This window comes from Caloenas nicobarica, chromosome 2, assembly GCF_036013445.1.
Source record: "Caloenas nicobarica isolate bCalNic1 chromosome 2, bCalNic1.hap1, whole genome shotgun sequence".
Classification (NCBI taxonomy): Eukaryota; Metazoa; Chordata; class Aves; order Columbiformes; family Columbidae; genus Caloenas; species Caloenas nicobarica.
This window is the reverse complement of record NC_088246.1, coordinates 116,459,869-116,476,111: the sequence shown is the minus strand read 5'-3', so window position 1 is coordinate 116,476,111 and position 16,243 is coordinate 116,459,869. Positions and strand designations below refer to the sequence as shown.

At 42.1% G+C, this 16,243-nt stretch overlaps 1 protein-coding gene across 1 annotated transcript; it reads right to left on the bottom strand.

Moving 5' to 3' along the window:
- Positions 1-3,821: 3,821 nt before the first annotated feature.
- LOC135985660 (histamine H3 receptor-like) lies at positions 3,822-10,759 on the bottom strand. Its single transcript, XM_065629193.1, has 3 exons — positions 10,471-10,759; positions 7,435-7,601; positions 3,822-4,607 (listed from the first exon to the last, which is right to left on the bottom strand). The coding sequence occupies exons 1-3, from the start codon at positions 10,757-10,759 to the stop codon at positions 3,822-3,824; spliced, it is 1,242 nt and encodes a 413-aa protein (XP_065485265.1).
- Between the last annotated feature and the right edge of the window lie 5,484 nt (positions 10,760-16,243).

Sequence of the window (16,243 nt, the reverse complement as noted above, 5' to 3'; positions counted from 1 at the left end):
AATAGATTCCCAGCTTATTTCCTGGTACAGATGCAAAGGGTGCCAGAAAGAAGCCAGGTGTATTAATGAATTGTCTGCCCATGTCCCCAAATGCAAGTTTTCATCAAGAAGAACTGTCCAGTTGGAGTAATTACTCTGGCAACTTCTAACATATTGGGTGAGCACAAATGGAATCAGAGTTGGGTGCTTCACTGCCCCACACCAGAGCTAGGCTTGTGCTCAGAATCTTCTAACCTCTAACTTCGACTCTGTTGCATTTTGTGAATTTCTTGCTTTTCCTATGCCTTGCGCAGGGCATTGCCACAGGTTTCACAAGGCCTCCAACTGCTTAAAAATAAGTTCCTGTTGGTATCAGCATTCTGCTGTTGTTCTGGCCTGTACCAGCCAGGCTGGTATGAGAAGCAAGCAAAAGAAGGGAGCGAGGAAAAGGAAAAACAAAAAAAAATGTAATGTCGTAGATAATGTCCTTATCTACACATGGCAATGGCTTAATTTCATAGATATCCTTTTGATATGATAACAAGAATGAGATATTTAACTCCCTATTGCTAACACTATCAAAAGTGTGTCTTATAAAGCACTGAAGAGCCATTTGCTCTTAAGGCCAACACAAAATTATTTGTTTGTACTTGTTTAACATTACCGAATTTACAAGTTGCATTATAAAAGAATGACAAAAGCTTTGCAGGGTAAAATAACCGGTACACACTGCACTTAAGACAGATGGGTGTAGTGGGCACTTGTGTTTTGTGTTCTGACCTGCTTTGGATATATCTGTTGACTTTCAGCAATAATTACAAACCCAACTCATGGGCCAAGATCATATAATGCCCAGTGCTATTTAGGCAACAACTGAAAACATTACATCTAGTCTAAAGAGCAAATAAGTGTATTCAAAGAATGCTGGAGAGGAGGTAGAAAGGCCAATATGCTTTTCTAAACCTCTCAGTTACATCATAGACTTCATAAGTTTACATTTTAGTATGTGTCAGTCCAAAAAGAAATGTCACAGAAAGAAAAAAAAAAAATAAAGTAAATTATAACGGGCCAGAGCCTGTAGCAGGAAAGAACTTTTCACCTCGACCACTGAGTGTGACAGTGGAACAAGACCAGGCTGGGCTCGGTAATCACTTGGTCTGTCTGGAGACAATGTCAATGGAAGTACATAATGCGGCTTTTTATTAGTCATTAGACAGTCAAATCAAGGCTGTGTCACTGGCCATCACTCTTGTGACACTGAAGTTGTGTTCATGTTTCCACTCTCCTTCTTCAGCACTTCACGCCTGAATCTTGGGCAAGTTTATACTCAAAAGGCTGACTGCCCATCAGTGCTTCCCAGCATTTAAAAAACCTTTAAAAATAATGAAACTCTGATTCTTCCCTTTAAGTTTTTGGTGGGTTTTTTGTTTTGTTTTGCTGGTTTGTTTGGTTTTGGTTTTGGTTTTTTTTGGAGGGGGGAGTGTTTTGTTTTGTTTTAAATTATGTGTTTCTTTCATGCATTCTTTGTACTACATTATTTTCACTTCATATGCTGTACCTCATGAAAAAAATCTTCAGCAAATTTCTATTCCAGAAACAGGTCTTTGAAGTAGTTTCTATTGACTCTTACAGTTCTCAGCTCATGTTTGAGAGACAACACTACCTACAATAGTGAATATATACATAATTTGTGTAAGTAGATGAGTTTAAATTATCATACAGTATAGCAAGACAAATTAGTATGATTAAGTGCTAGATCAGCCCAGAAGGAGAACATTCAGAAGAGTGTTAAGTAAAATATGTAATATTATATATTATATGAATATACAGTAAATAAAACTGGAAGACAAAAAGGAATGTCCACTACCTCTCACGTTTCTTTAGTATTTATTCTTCCATTTATTTGCTGGCATTATACTTAGTGACAGTGTGATGAAAAGAAACTATATGTTAAAGAGTTACACCTGTTAATTTAGTAAGGAATCTAGTACATGGTTATTTCAAAGTTGTGCAAATAAATAACCCTTAACAGTTTTGGAAACTATGTACTGAAAGAAGATCATCTCCATGCTGTCTCAGCTAAGCCACCACACATGCTATAGGTTGTCATCAAGGTCATTTTCCTGGTTCATGCAGCAAACCAAACACAGCTTTACATAGTGTGTAAGAAATATATACATTTATCATAACCTCCAACAAATGGCTTGTAACAGAAATAGAAGTATGGAAGAGAACAAATTAGATATAATATTCATATTTAGCCTGTTTCTCAGTTATTCAAATTTCTTGCTTGCTGGCACACTGAACTGAATGGGGATTTACTTAGGTGTGGAGTTGACTTGGTGCCTGTGCATTATGTCATATTTGGAGCTGAGTAAGGCTTGTAAGACCTGTGTTTCTCACAGTATGGGTTAGAGCTTCACTGGAAGTCACAAAACAATCCAGAGGGGACTATTTAGTGTTAGAGCCACTTGGACTGCTGCACACATCCTTCTCCAGGCCAGCAGCAGCAGATTTTCTCCCTCTAGGAGTAAGAACAAATACTACTCTTTTCTATGATGTCTCAAAACTATAGGTGTAGAAGGCTTGTTTGCTGAAGAATAGATGGAGATGCACATAAATGCTTTACGCATCTAAATTCTCTACTGCTGCATGTGAGCAAGTACACAGATTAATGCCCTTCTGCAGAGAACACCTTCACTTGAGTTTTTAAAAGTAGTCCCTGTATTCCTCTGATGTCCGAACATCCTTAGCGAAAGGAAGCAATCGTAGCATCATAGAATGGCTGGAGTTGGAAGAGACCTTAAACGGCATCTAGTTCCAACCCCCTGCCATGGGCAGGGACACCTTCCACTAGACCAGGTTGTTCAAAGCCCCATCCAACCTGGCCTTGAACACTTCCAGGGATGAGGCACCCACAGTCATTACCCCTTGTCCTATCACTACAGACTCTTGTAAAAAGTCCCTCTCCAGCTTTCTCGTAGGTCCCCTTTAGGTACTGGAAGGCTGCTATAAGGTCTCCGTGGAGCCTTCTCTTCTCCAGGCTGAACAATACCAATCCTCTCAGCCCATCTTCATAAGAGAAGTGATCCAGCCCTCTAATTATCTTTGTGGCCCTCCTCTGGGCTCGCTTCAACAGCTCCATGTCCTTCTTACGTTGGGGGCCACAGAGCTGGATGCAGAACTCCAGGTGGAGCGTCACCAGAGGGGAAAAAAGGGAGAGAATCACTTCCTTCGACCTGCTGGCCACACTTATTTTGATGCAGCCCTGGATACTGTTGGCTTTCAGGCATATTGCCCCCTTATGTTATGCTATGTCAATCCTATGTGCCTGACAACAAAACTCATAACTTAACTGGATGTTTTATGATAAGGAAAAAAATGCTTCTGAATGCAGTACAAACTGTTCAAAAGAAATAGAATAGAGAAGATATTAACTTTAGAATACTATTGACCTTATGGCAAACACCCACCTTTATTATCCACCTTTATTATATTTTTAACTAATAACACCCATGAACACAAATGTAAGCTGTACTGCAATTGAAGATAGTATCTTCAACAACCAGAATGAAGGTAACAATGATAGACTACTAGGGAAAGTCAGACAGAGGCAAAAATCCTTTAGCCAGACAATTGAAATAGCTGGTGAACATACATTAACTTTGGGCATGTATGTTTGTCTGAAGAAGGACATATCTCATGGAAGGCTTATCTAGGCTTTCTAACTAGACTAATCTCCTGGAAGAGACTAACTCTAATTTCAAACTGTGAAACTGTGGCTACCTACATCCCTCATCCAGCTCCTCTTGAGCCTTTTTTTTTTTTTTTATTTTTTCCTTCTAAAGAGAGCTTGATCTCAATGTTGCAAACTTTTTGGGACATAATATTTTCATGAAAGCCACGCGAAATTTAGCATGACAGAGAGGGTAGAGAAATGGATTCAGAGCAGAATTGAGCCACAAAAGCCAAAAGGTTATTTCATACAGGGATTTATGGACACAGGTTCCTCGGCAGGCCCCACGAATAATCATTAGTAAAGTGTATGGGGCCCAGCAAATGGCAAAGACACACACAATTATGGCAAGCGATTTCGCTATTTTCTTGTCCTGCTGCAGTTTTGACCTGGTCCTTGTACAGAAAGAAAGAGAGAAGTCATTTTCTGGGATTACAGAGTTGCCCCTAGATGGAGATGAGCTCTCAGTTGCCAAAGACTCTTTCTTTGGCCTTGTGGAGGAAGAACCACTGTCCTCTGCCTCCGATGGAGAAGAAGATGCTCCTGGCCTTGGCAAGAGGCAAAATCCCCAGGACAGGCTGCCCCTCCTCGCAGGCTCGCAGTCCTGGGTGCTGCCGTGCCGCTGCCGCCTCTGGATGCTGTGGAAGATGCGCACGTTGAAGTAGGTCACCGAGAGCAGCGGCACGAAGAACTCCAGGGTGGACGCGCACAGGAGGAAGTACCAGTTGTCGTAGAACTCGGCGTAGCACTGATCCGCCGCTACCACGCTGCGTCCGGCCACGTGCTCCCAAAAGAGGATGGCCGGGCAGTAGAGGAGGAAGGCAAAGACCCAGGTGGCCACCATCTTGATGACAGGGTTGGACGTGATTCCCCGCTGGGCTCTGTAAGATACCTGCAAGAGAAAAAAAAGAAAATTGTTGCACCTGTCGAAACATGTTTTGGAACCAACAGAAGTAGCAACAGCAGAACTCAGAGTGCTTGGTAATTTAGAGCTGCAACTATGCTGATCAGCTGAAGCTTGCCCAATTATGTTTAATTCATGATGTTGACACAACAGAGGAGTGTGTCTCCACAGGTTAATGTAACTGTGCTAGGGTCCTGGTGCAGGTGATGAAATATGATCATCCATCAGTACCTAGTAATTTGTCTAGTTTGAGACATCTGTGATCTGAAGTGCCAGAGTAATTAGCATTTTATCATTGTTCAGAGCCCGACTCCCGTTTGCTGACAACTACAATGCTTTCTACAGCTTTTTACAAGCAAATAGGACCATATGAACCACAGTGGTCAATAGAATCACAGATCGGTTGGGCTTGGAAGGCACCTCTGGAGATCATCCAGTCCAACCCACCTGCTAAAGCAGGTACACCTAGTGTAGATTGCACAGGAATGTGTCCAGGTGGGTTTTGAATGTCTCCAGAGAAGGAGACTCCACAGCCTCCCTGGCAGCCTGTTCCAGTGTTCTGGCACCCTCGAGGTAAAGAAGATTTTCCTCACATTCCAATGGAACCTCCTGTGCTTCAGTCTGTGTCCATTGCCCCTCATCCTATCATTGGGCACCACTGAAAGGAGTCTGGTCCCATCCTCTTGACATCCACCCTTGAGATATTTATAAACATTGATGAGATCCCCTCTCAGCCTTCTTTTCTCTAGCTCTCTCAGTCTCTTCTCATAAGAAAGGTGCTCTAGGCCCCCAATCATCTTCGTAGCCCACGGCTGGACTCCCTCCAGTAATTCCTTATCTTTCTTAAACTGGGGAGCCCAGAACTGGACACAATACTCCAGATGCAGCCTCATCAGGGCAGAGTAAAGCGGGAGGAGGACCTCCCTCGACCTGCTGGTCACAGTCTTCTTAATGCACCCTGGAATACCGTTGGCCTTATTGGCCACAAGGGCACCTTGTTGAATCATGGTCAACCTGTTGTCGATCAGAACTCCCAAGTGCTTCTCTGCAGTGCTGCTTTCCAGCAGATCTGCCCCTAACCTGTATTGGTGCCTGAGGTTATTCCTCCCCAGGTGCAGGAACCTACACTTGCCCTTATTCAACTTCATTAGCTTCTTCTCTGCCCAGTCCTCCAACCTGTCCAGGTCTTGCTGAATGGCAGCACAACCTTCTGGTGTGTCGGCCCTTCCTCCTAGTTTGGTATCATCAGCAAACTTGCTGAGGGTGCACTCAGTCTCTTCATCCAGGTCATTGATGAACAGATTGAACAGGACTGGACCTAATACTGACCCCCTGGGAACCCCACTAACTACAGGTCTCCAACCAGACTCTGCACTGTTGATCACAACTCTCTGAGCTCTGCCATCCAACCAGTTCATGATTCATCTCACCGTGCATTCATCCAGCCCACACTTCCTGAGCTTGCCTATGAGGATGTTGTGAGAGATGGTGTCAAAAGCCAACAGAAAATACAGAACAGATATTTAACATCCCCCTTTGAGAAAATTTTTTATTGTACACTTCATGAGGAGATAGGAATAGATTTCAGTTCTGCAATGCAGCTTCTAACTGGTGAAACTACAAAATAATCCCTTCTCTTCCTTCTCCCCCCACTCTGGGGCCAGTGCATATTTTCCGCCATATGTTAGAGAACAGACAGGTATCTTGTAGCTCACATCCTGCTCCATCCCTTTCACAAGATGGCAGGGTGAATGTATAATTCTGAGATCTTAAGACGTCCAATTGAAAAAAAAAAGGTTGAGATTATGTAATTAAAGACTATCATACAAATGTCCACAAATCTTAATTACATTTGTGCAGGTGCTCTGAATTTTGCACTTTGTAAATGACGAGTCTCTGGCTTTCCAGTGTAATGTTTCTTTATGTGAAAAATGTTGTGGTGTTTGATTTACCAGATTTTTTCCTTAAAATAATAAAATTTAATAAAAAGGCAATTATAGTAAGATAAACTAATTATAATCAACAAAAAGAAAACTTAAATTCTATCATATGACGTTATATTGTAGTCTCATACATACAGAGCTGGAAGCTTTAGCTCTCCCCCACACTTCCCTACCACCTGACATAACAGCGTGGCTAGTGAGAAATGCTGGTCTCCATCCTTAGCATGAACCAAGACATAAAGCACGCATAAGGTGCGTAGGATGCTCTGCAGAAAGCAGAGACATAGAGTGCATCTGAAGTTTGGGGTTCTGCTCCAGGGACTGAAAGGAGTCTATTGCCGCAAGTCCACAGGCAGTCACTGCAGCCTGCCCCTTGTCCCACTCTCTGCCCTGTTTGCTCTTGCTCTCAGTCTTCTCCAGGGTCATTTGTGACCACATTTCAGGCCTAGACATCCTCCCCACTGCCCTTCACCTCACTGCCCTAGCCCCACTGCCTTGTCCTCCCACACCTGATTTAAAGTCCAAACCCAAACCTAGTTTACTTTGAATTTCTGCTGTCCTTGCCTCTTTTTTACCAGCCCCCTGTCTCACTCTGCTCACCACTCAGCCTTCTTTCCCTCAAGCAGCAGCACAACAGCAACCTGCAGCAGAAATTGTGAGAAAAGCCCTGTTTGACCGGCTCTGGGCCGGAGCATGCTCAATGCAGAACATTCACCACAACTATAATAGCTGCAAATATCTAATAACCTCCACATGCCAGCAGATCTTTGAGGGCTATTATCTTGACTGAATCTGGGCTTTGCCATGTTGGTGAGTATAATCCTCCAATGATCTTGTGACAAAATCAGAGAAGCTACAAACAGGGTACTTACAGCTTTAGTAACTGACAGGAAACGGTCATAGCTGATAAGAACAATGTTAAATACTGAAGCTGTGCACAGGAGGTAGTCCATAAGAAGCCAGAGCTTGCAGGCGCCTCTTCCCAAGTGCCATTTCCCCGTCAGGCTGTAAGGGATGTAGAGAGGCATGCAGAACGCACCTGTGGAAAGCAACCACAGAGACACCGTGCAGTTCATTTGGATTGCAAATGGTACTCCTGGAACCAGAGAGAAACACTATTCTGGTGATTAGGAGATTAAAAAACAAAACAAACAAACAAACAAAAAAACCCCACCACAACCAAAAGTGAATATGTAATTTATATACAGGAATTCTTATCCTCTCAAGAAATTTAACAGTGACTTTCTATGTATTGGATCTTAGAGTGTTTATGTATACAGGGTTTTGGGAATAAGCTCAAGGCAAACCAGCAAAGAAGGATCTGCTAAAGAAGAAAACTGCAGTCTGACCAACTTAGAATCTCTAAAGGTATATAATCAGTGCTGCAGCACATATGCACTGTGGTTGCACTTTGACATATAACCTCATCGCTGTATGTCCTCTAGTCTTTGATCTGTGTTTGAGTTTTCCCCTAAACACATCTACGGATGTTGCTAATGTTGGTTATTATTGTAAGCTTAGTTAGCATTTGTAAGCTAGAGACAACATATTGGGCAGTCTGCTGGGTGTCTGGAAACCTCTTCTACCAGAGACAGAGCAGACAGAGCAGAGGTATGAAACCCCCTCTCATTTTTAAGGGATGTTTTAATCTCATCTTGATTCTCCATGGTTTGTTACATTTGTTTTTTGAGCAAAAGGCCTTCCACTGAAGTACTTTCATAAGTAAGTCATGTTTGTGTTTTATTTTTAGCCAGCAACTTCTTCATTTTACCACTAGTATTCTTTCAAAAGTATGCTGCAATATCTGATGATACATTCCTAAAAATTCTGATCTACCAGAGACAAATAAAAAACTATATGTGGCTTCCAGATGCATTTTAAACTCTTCAGATGATTCTTTTCTTAATATGTCATAAAGATCTTAAGTGTTACTGAATATATCCAGGCTGATGTGGCCCACTGACAATAAACCTCTGTGCAATGAGCTGACACACTCTTATCAAAAGGGAAATACACACAGCACTTTCAATACTGATGGCTTGTTTTAATATACACCTTAAATACAAGCAGCATCACTTTCATACAAAATACTCATTTTTCATAGCTGCTGATGACAGCTACTGCTCTCACCAACTTCAACAGGATCAATGTTTGGCACCATGTCTATAGCTTTTAGCTATAGATATAAACAGAGGTGCAAGTACCAGGTTTTAAGCATTTATATTTGAAACTATTCTCCCTTTTGCTAATTGTAGGATGTAAAGACTTGAGTCACATGCCTGGAAAGGTTCCAGACTTCAAATAAGTTAAAAAAAATACCACGGCAGCTTCAGAAATTAAGGCATTTTGTGACTGATACCAGGGTCAAAGTCTTAGTTTTACGTGATCCATAGACCAACACAAAACTGATACCAATCATTTCCTCTTCGCTGATTTAAGATGCTATGAGGCAGCAGCCACAAACAAGGACTGATGTAGAAGGTAGATACTTAAATCTCTTGACTAAACTGTAAGATATGAGGAGAAACAACCTTTTGCAGAAGACCTGAGCAAAGAAATGGCAGCTCTAGCAAATTGTCTGCCTGGAGCAGGAAAGCAAAGGCTCCAGCACATGCATCGTTTGGCTTCTGCCCCATGGTGCGAGCCCCAGAATTAGGCACCACAGGTTATAAATGGCATAAATGAAGGGAAATCTTAAAGGCTAAACTAGTACACTTCACTACACAGCACTGACAAAGGAACAGCAGTTAGAGGGGACAGTATTGCCAGAAGTGGAATAGGTCGACGAGTGCTATTTCCCTCCTCGTGATTCAGCAAACATCGATCTCTGTGACTGTCCTGAAGAGAGAGCACTTGTGTGCAGAAATACCTCCTTGCTAGCCTCGAGTCAAGATGCTTGCTGGAACATCTGCCACGGGACCATGGTTTTGTCAGGCTGTCTCTGCTGCACGGGCTGTGTCCCTGGCCTGAACCCTGAAGCAGCGCTGCACAAGCCATTCACACCCCACCTCCTTGCCTGGCATCACCCACCACAGCTGGATTCGTGCCACATCTGGGGTCCAGCTCTTCTGGATTTCTGCAATGATGCTATGGGAAGAGGAGACTAATAAGGAAAAGAGATGGGAGATGCCAGCAAGCTGTTGCTGGCACTGGGCAAGCCATCTGATCTATAGCCTGCACTGAGTTGAAGCCAGCAGAAGTCACAGTGGTAAAGTGTTTTGTTGTAGTGTAACACATTTATAAGCCATTAGTACTACCCTGTTTCCCCCAAAATAAGACAGGGTCGGTATTAATTTTTGCTCCAAAATATGCTTTCTTTTCTACATGTGTATCTGCCTGGACACTATTTAAATTGACTTTTTTATTAACTGTAACTAGGGCTTGTTTTTGGAGTAGGGCTTATATTTTGAGCATCCTCAAAACTCCTGAAAAATCATGCTAGGGCTTATTTTCGGGGTAGGTCTTATATTTGGGGAAAGAGGGTATGCACAGAGTAATTTTTTCACCTGGACGTACCACAGATAGCTGTATAAGAATACAGTTAAACTGTCAAATATAAGGATGTTCTGAATTGTGTGATCTTACAGGAGGTGCAAAGGTAAATCACAAACTGCAGCAAACAACCTCTTTCCTTCAATTGCCATTCACATACAGTAGTTGCTCCTTTTCCCGGACGCAACTTTAGAAGTATGCGTGTGAAAAAGGTTGCATTTCTCATTATAACATGTTTTGAGATCTAATATACTGCTAAAACACTTCATGGAGTTTCCACCATTCCTCACCCTTCCCCTCGACACAACGCTGGGAAATAGTTCTCTTAGAAGAAACCACCCAGCAGAAGCAGCCCCACTGCTTCTCCGAAGATTCCAAGGACACAAACAGAACATGCCCCCACACTCATGACTTACCTACTGCAAAGTCAGAAATAGCAAGATTGAGAAAGAAATAGTTACTCCGATGCCTCAGGTTTCTGTCCATGATGAAAGCAAAGATCACCAGGATGTTTCCCAGAGTGGTGACCAGAGCCAGCAACACCATGAGGAAAGCCAGCAGCACCAACACGCCCAGCGAAAACTCGGAGCTCGGTGCCGGTGTGGACAAAGTCTCGTTACATGTTCCAGTCGCATGTGGAGCTTCGGCAGTGCTGTTGTGCATGTTGCGTATCCAGGTCAGTTCAGTCTGGGCAAAAATTTGCATCTTGCAGAGTTATCCAAAAGATTGACACAAGTCTGTTAACAGGATGGGCTGAATACCGACACATCCAAAATAATCCACAATATCAAAATAAAGGATCACAAGACTTCACGGCCTGGAGTCTCTAACATTCCTTGATCTGAATGCACCTATTGGCCTGAGAACAAAATCTAGAAAAAAGACACCTCATAAGCAGGAGTAAGTGCACACTTTAAAATACATTATCTCTTTCTCTCCTGAACACTGATCCTTATCTACTGAGGTCAGAAAAGTTAGTCTGAAAACAACTCTTTTCACAGTCAAGCAGTTTGCATATTAGCATTGTGTAAGCATTTTTACACATTGAATTCTGCTGAAGCTAAAAACAGATCACATTTTCACTTCCCCAGTGTTCAACAGGATTTGAATTATTACAATTCTATTTCTCTTACAGTAAAATGTTGGCACTGTTGCACTTGCTGCTATACCGCTTACTAAATTTTACAGTTAAGGATGATGTATATTTCTTAATGCTGCTGGTTACAGAGCATTTAAAATTCAGCCAAAGCATCACCAATACCTTTTCAGCTCATCCTGATCAGAAGCAGGTCTAGCCCTGGGCTCAGCAAACCAAACAGCTGGACTTTAGATGACTTTATAAGCCTGGCCAATTTAATCCTCCACTTCCCAAGTAATTCCATGTAAGATTCCAGTCCACAAAGTGCCAAACCCTTAGCCTTTTGCAGGTGTGAGAAGGCATATTCCTTCCTCATCGCAATTTCATTTATTTGGCTAAGAGTGCACAGAAGTTCACAGGCTGTGGCTGTGGCTCATGCCTGCAGCTCGCCAACTCCGTGGCACCAGGGCACAGCCTGCGACCGGCTTTTTGGACAGCAGCCATAACGCTGGGTGCTTGAGAAGACCCAGGACAAGAAACGAGGAAAGAAGTGGTGGACAAGATGTGGGGAGGAGAGGTCCTGTGGTGTTCTGATCCTGTCTTGGGAGAAAAAAGGGAAATGTAATGTACCGAGTAATTAAAGCAAAATGTATAGGGTAACAGGAACAGAAGAAACCTCAGGAATGATAAAACGTGGCCAACAGACAGCTGCCTTGGGTGCATGTGCACACATGCAGCCTGGGGAACACACAAGAAGAACTAGAGCTCCCTGTGCAGTCACAAAGCCACCATCCACGAAGCCAGTGACATGGGTGACATAGTGATGGGAGTGTGTCGCAGAGCATCCAGATCAGGATGAGGGAGGTGACAAAGTCTTCTTTAAGCAAAACAAGGAAGCCTCTGGATCACAGACATTTTTTCTTGTGCGAGACTTTAATGTTCATGACATCTGCTGGAAAGGGCAACACAGCAGTCAACAAGATTCCTGGAGGGTGTCAGGGAGAATTTTCTGATACAGGTACTGAATGGGCCAATGGGGCTGACACACACTAGATCAGCTGTTCACTGGTAAAGAGGAGCTGGTTAGAGATGTGTAATCAGCCCTGACTGCAGTTACTGTGAGGTACTGGAGTTCGAAATCTTAAGGCGGGGTGAAGAAGGAGAGCAGCAATACAGACCATGGACTTCAGCTGAGCAGACTCCAGTTTATTCAGGAAAGTAGTAGGTGAGATCCCATGGGAGGCAGCTCTCAAGTGCAAAGGAGCTCAGGGAACCTGCAGGCCTCAAAGGAAGTAAAGCCCATCCCCATTCTCGAGAAAAGAAAAGCCAGGACACTGGCTAACCAGGTAAGTTCCAATGCAAAAAGGGAGCATGGAAGAGTTTGAAGCAGCAACAGGCTACAAAGGAGGAAGCATGACGGTAGGAAAACTGAAGCTCACCTAGAGTTGACACTTGTAAAGGTCATCAAGGACAACATGAAGAACTTCAGCCACCCCATTAACAGTAACATGCTGAATAAGGCAAATGTACGTGCTCTGCTGAAAGGGACCAGTGATCCAGTGACGGTATTTGCGGATAAGGCTGAGGTACCCAATGCTTTCTTTACCTCATCCTTCATTAATTAGGTTTCCCTCTCCTTCATGCTTAGTGAATGAGTTCAAGGGGGAGATCTGTCAGGAGCAGGTGAGAATAAGGCAGGGATTACTTGAGAGGATTTGATCCATAAATGTCCATGGGACCCAATAGCTGCACCCAAGACTGCTGAGAGAACCAGTGACTGCCATTGCAAGGCCACTTTCTGTCCCCTTTGAAAAGTCACAGAGGTTAAGGGAGGTTCCCAACAACTGAAGAAAGGCAAATGTTGAAACCATCTTCAAATGATGCCACAAGGACAAAAGGTCATCATCACTTTGGTCCCTGGGAAAACACTGGAGCAAGACTTCTTGGAAAGGCATTTCTGAGAACTTGAGGGAGGAAGAGGTGACTGGGGACAGTCAGCATGGGTTTACCAAGGGTAAATCATGCCTGAGCAACTTGGTTGTCTTCTTTGATAAAATAATGAGATTAGTGGACAAGGGGAGAATAGTCATTTGCTTTTAAAAAAAAAAAATCAGGGAATAAATCAAATGCTGAAGTTTTAATCATAGTCCTTCATGGGGCTGAGGGAGAAATCTATTCCTCCACAGGAGGAAAACTGTAGCCTAACATAAAGGAGACAGACACTAGGAGAATCACTAGGGATAAATACTTGTTCCAGAAATAAACAAAAAAAAAAAACCCGCAAAAGAGAACACAATTTCTTCCAAGACATATGTTTTATTTGTTTGGTTTTTGTTCATTTGTTTTGATTGGTTGGGTTTTTTTAAAGAACTGAGAGGGTCAAGTTAGAAAAACACTGTTGTGGTTTTAGCTGAACCTCACCGAGTAATATGCCTACTGTCACCATCTATTTACAAGACCTATTGGACATATGCAAAGACAGAAGAAAATTCAAGGACATGAAATAGTGAAACAGATGAGTGAGTGGACAGACTTGGCTTAGAAATCACTTTGGCAAGCCAAGTCCATTTGTATCAGTGCATGAAAGGCACAACCAAGAACAAATGCTGAATAAGTATTTTACCGTAATCCTGCAAAATGTGCAATAGGGAGGAGAAGACTTAGGATGCCATCTTGACCAAGACAGCTTTAACGCCATGAGCACAGTAACTAAGGGCTTGACTTTCCCTGGAAGCACTAAGTAAAGTTTTCAACAATTAGAAAAATACAATAAGTTCTTCAAATATACAGAAGTGGTGTGATAAAACAGTTTGAACACTGTGTATGTAATATAGAACACCAAAACCATTGATCTCTAGTAGCTTCGCTACTCTATGTGGTTCTAAATTTGCTGAATATTGTGCTCCCTGACAAACTCCAGTTTTCCAGTACTGCAAAATTTGGATACAGTTTACCTAGTCAATACTTTCATAGGTCATTTTTCCAAAGTAAACAACACATTATTTAATCACAAAATGCAAACTGAATTTTTTATACTAAAAGCATAGGGATAGAAAGGCAGACAAATACTTTCCTATTTTGGGCCTACCTACAGTTTCTCTTTTTAACAGATGTTCATTTAGTACACTAGCTATTCTATAATTTTTTTAAACGTGTGTGTGTTTGGTTTTTTTTAAGCCTCACAGAAAAACAAACCCCACAAAACCTGTGCCAGCACCTTAGCCTATGGCGGCAAAACCAGCTGTGCTGAACCAATGACCTCCTCCTGAAGCTGCATCTCCCTTCACAATCAGGCTCACAATCCATCACACTACCCACGTGAGGCAAGGAAGCATAACGAGAATGAATGGTGAAAGATAATCTTCCACCAGTGTGAAAACTGGCAAGAGGTATCTACAGTTCCAGACCTCTGAACAGAATGGCATTTTAGGTCCTCAAAGGCACCAACCTTTGTGCTATGATTAAGCTGCTTATACACATTTGGATTGTGCTTGCAAAGGAGTACTCTCTGCTTTTGCAACACTTCTACAGACAGTTTCAAATCAGATAAAAATTACTATTTAAATTGACTATTGCTCTTCATTGTTCTGTGCATCACATTTCTCTTTCCATATTTTATACATTTCTACACATATACAAAGAGGAAAAACAATTATATGAAAAGAGAGAAAAAAAATGTAACCGGTGACTCTCACTTACCCATCTATGAAAGCTTTCTGGGTGAGTTGCAACACTCAACACAAGGTGAGAAAGTTTGGCACATGGAATGGGTTCTAAGCAAGCTCTGTTGTCTTCTCCAACACACCTACCCGCTCCTTTCAGCACTGCATATTCAACTGCTTTGTTTATTAACAGCTGCTTAAGACATCTGTGTCAGCTTTGAGACCTCTGTGAATTCCATTCTCAAGCACCGAATATGGCCCTTGTTCAGTGATAGAAAAAATCCAGTTTGATACTGGTTCAGTGGCAGAGAAAATCCGTATGATGTCACAGTAACAGGACACAAAGAACTGATCTAGTATTTAAAAAAAAAAAAAAAAAAAAAAAAAAAATCGCACTGTCAGTTCAAATTTGTTCTGGATGTTTTGACAGAATATCTTGGCACTTGCAAATCTTTACACCCGAGGGGGTATTATCTATTCTCGCACAGCCAGCCAAAACCATAAAGCCAGCATGAACTTTGCATTGCTTGCTCTGCTAATTCAACAGGAATGTGATCATGCGCCCAAGCCTGGCCTATCTTTTAAGTAGTCAAATTGTGCACAAATCTGGCACTAAATAACATTTAACTATGACCAAAGAGGCAGCCACTGTCAGGAGAAAAGATACTGGTGAAAAGAGTAACGCCGTTTATGCCTGTGACAATTTTGATAACCAATCTCAGAATTCCATTACCGTGGTAACTTTCATTCTCTGAAAACCATCCAGAATTACTAACTTATGTGTACTGTGTCCTGCAACACCAGGTATGGACTACACTAAAATTAGAAAAAGACAGATATGCCAGATTAGGCAGTCTATTCACCTGCATATTGCTCACTGTGGGGAATTATAATGACCAAAGAGCACTATCTTGTCTTCGTAATAGTTTTTTAAATGAAATCATACTGCTCCTGTGAATACTTACACAACCTTTTGAAAATGTAGTAGAACTCCTTCACTGATAGCTTAGGTTCACGAATAGGACATGAATTGTAACTCAACACATGCACAAACAGGTATCTCCCTCCAAATAGCCTCTATGGACATATGTATAGAAAAGTTCCTTCATAGTACCATCTCTATATCGAAAAAAAAAAAAGCAAAACAAAAAACACACACCACCAAACAAACCAACCAACCAAAAAAATAAAACACAAGGCAAACCAAAAAGACATTCAGCAAAACTTGTTATTCTTTTCTACGCACTAGATGATGTTTAACCTGGCATCATACCAGCAAAAACAAACTCCTGAAAACTAGCAAACTCAGGGCAAATACATACCTCTGCTGCACTCTTAACCAATGCCACTAGTAAACAAAATGTTTTTCTCTATTTCTGTTGAAGATACATATGAAAAAATAGTACTAAATAAGAAAGGAATCTTATCTGTAAGTCATTCATTTTAACT

Coding starts and splice junctions, on each gene's coding strand:
- LOC135985660 (XM_065629193.1), bottom strand. CDS start 10,759: ATGCAAATTTTTGCCCAGACTGAACTGACCTGGATACGCAACATGCAC. Junction 7,602..10,470: donor TATTTCTGACTTTGCAGTAG/GTAAGTCATGAG, acceptor TGCTTTCCACAG/GTGCGTTCTGCATGCCTCTC. Junction 4,608..7,434: donor TCCTGTCAGTTACTAAAGCT/GTAAGTACCCTG, acceptor TTTCTCTTGCAG/GTATCTTACAGAGCCCAGCG.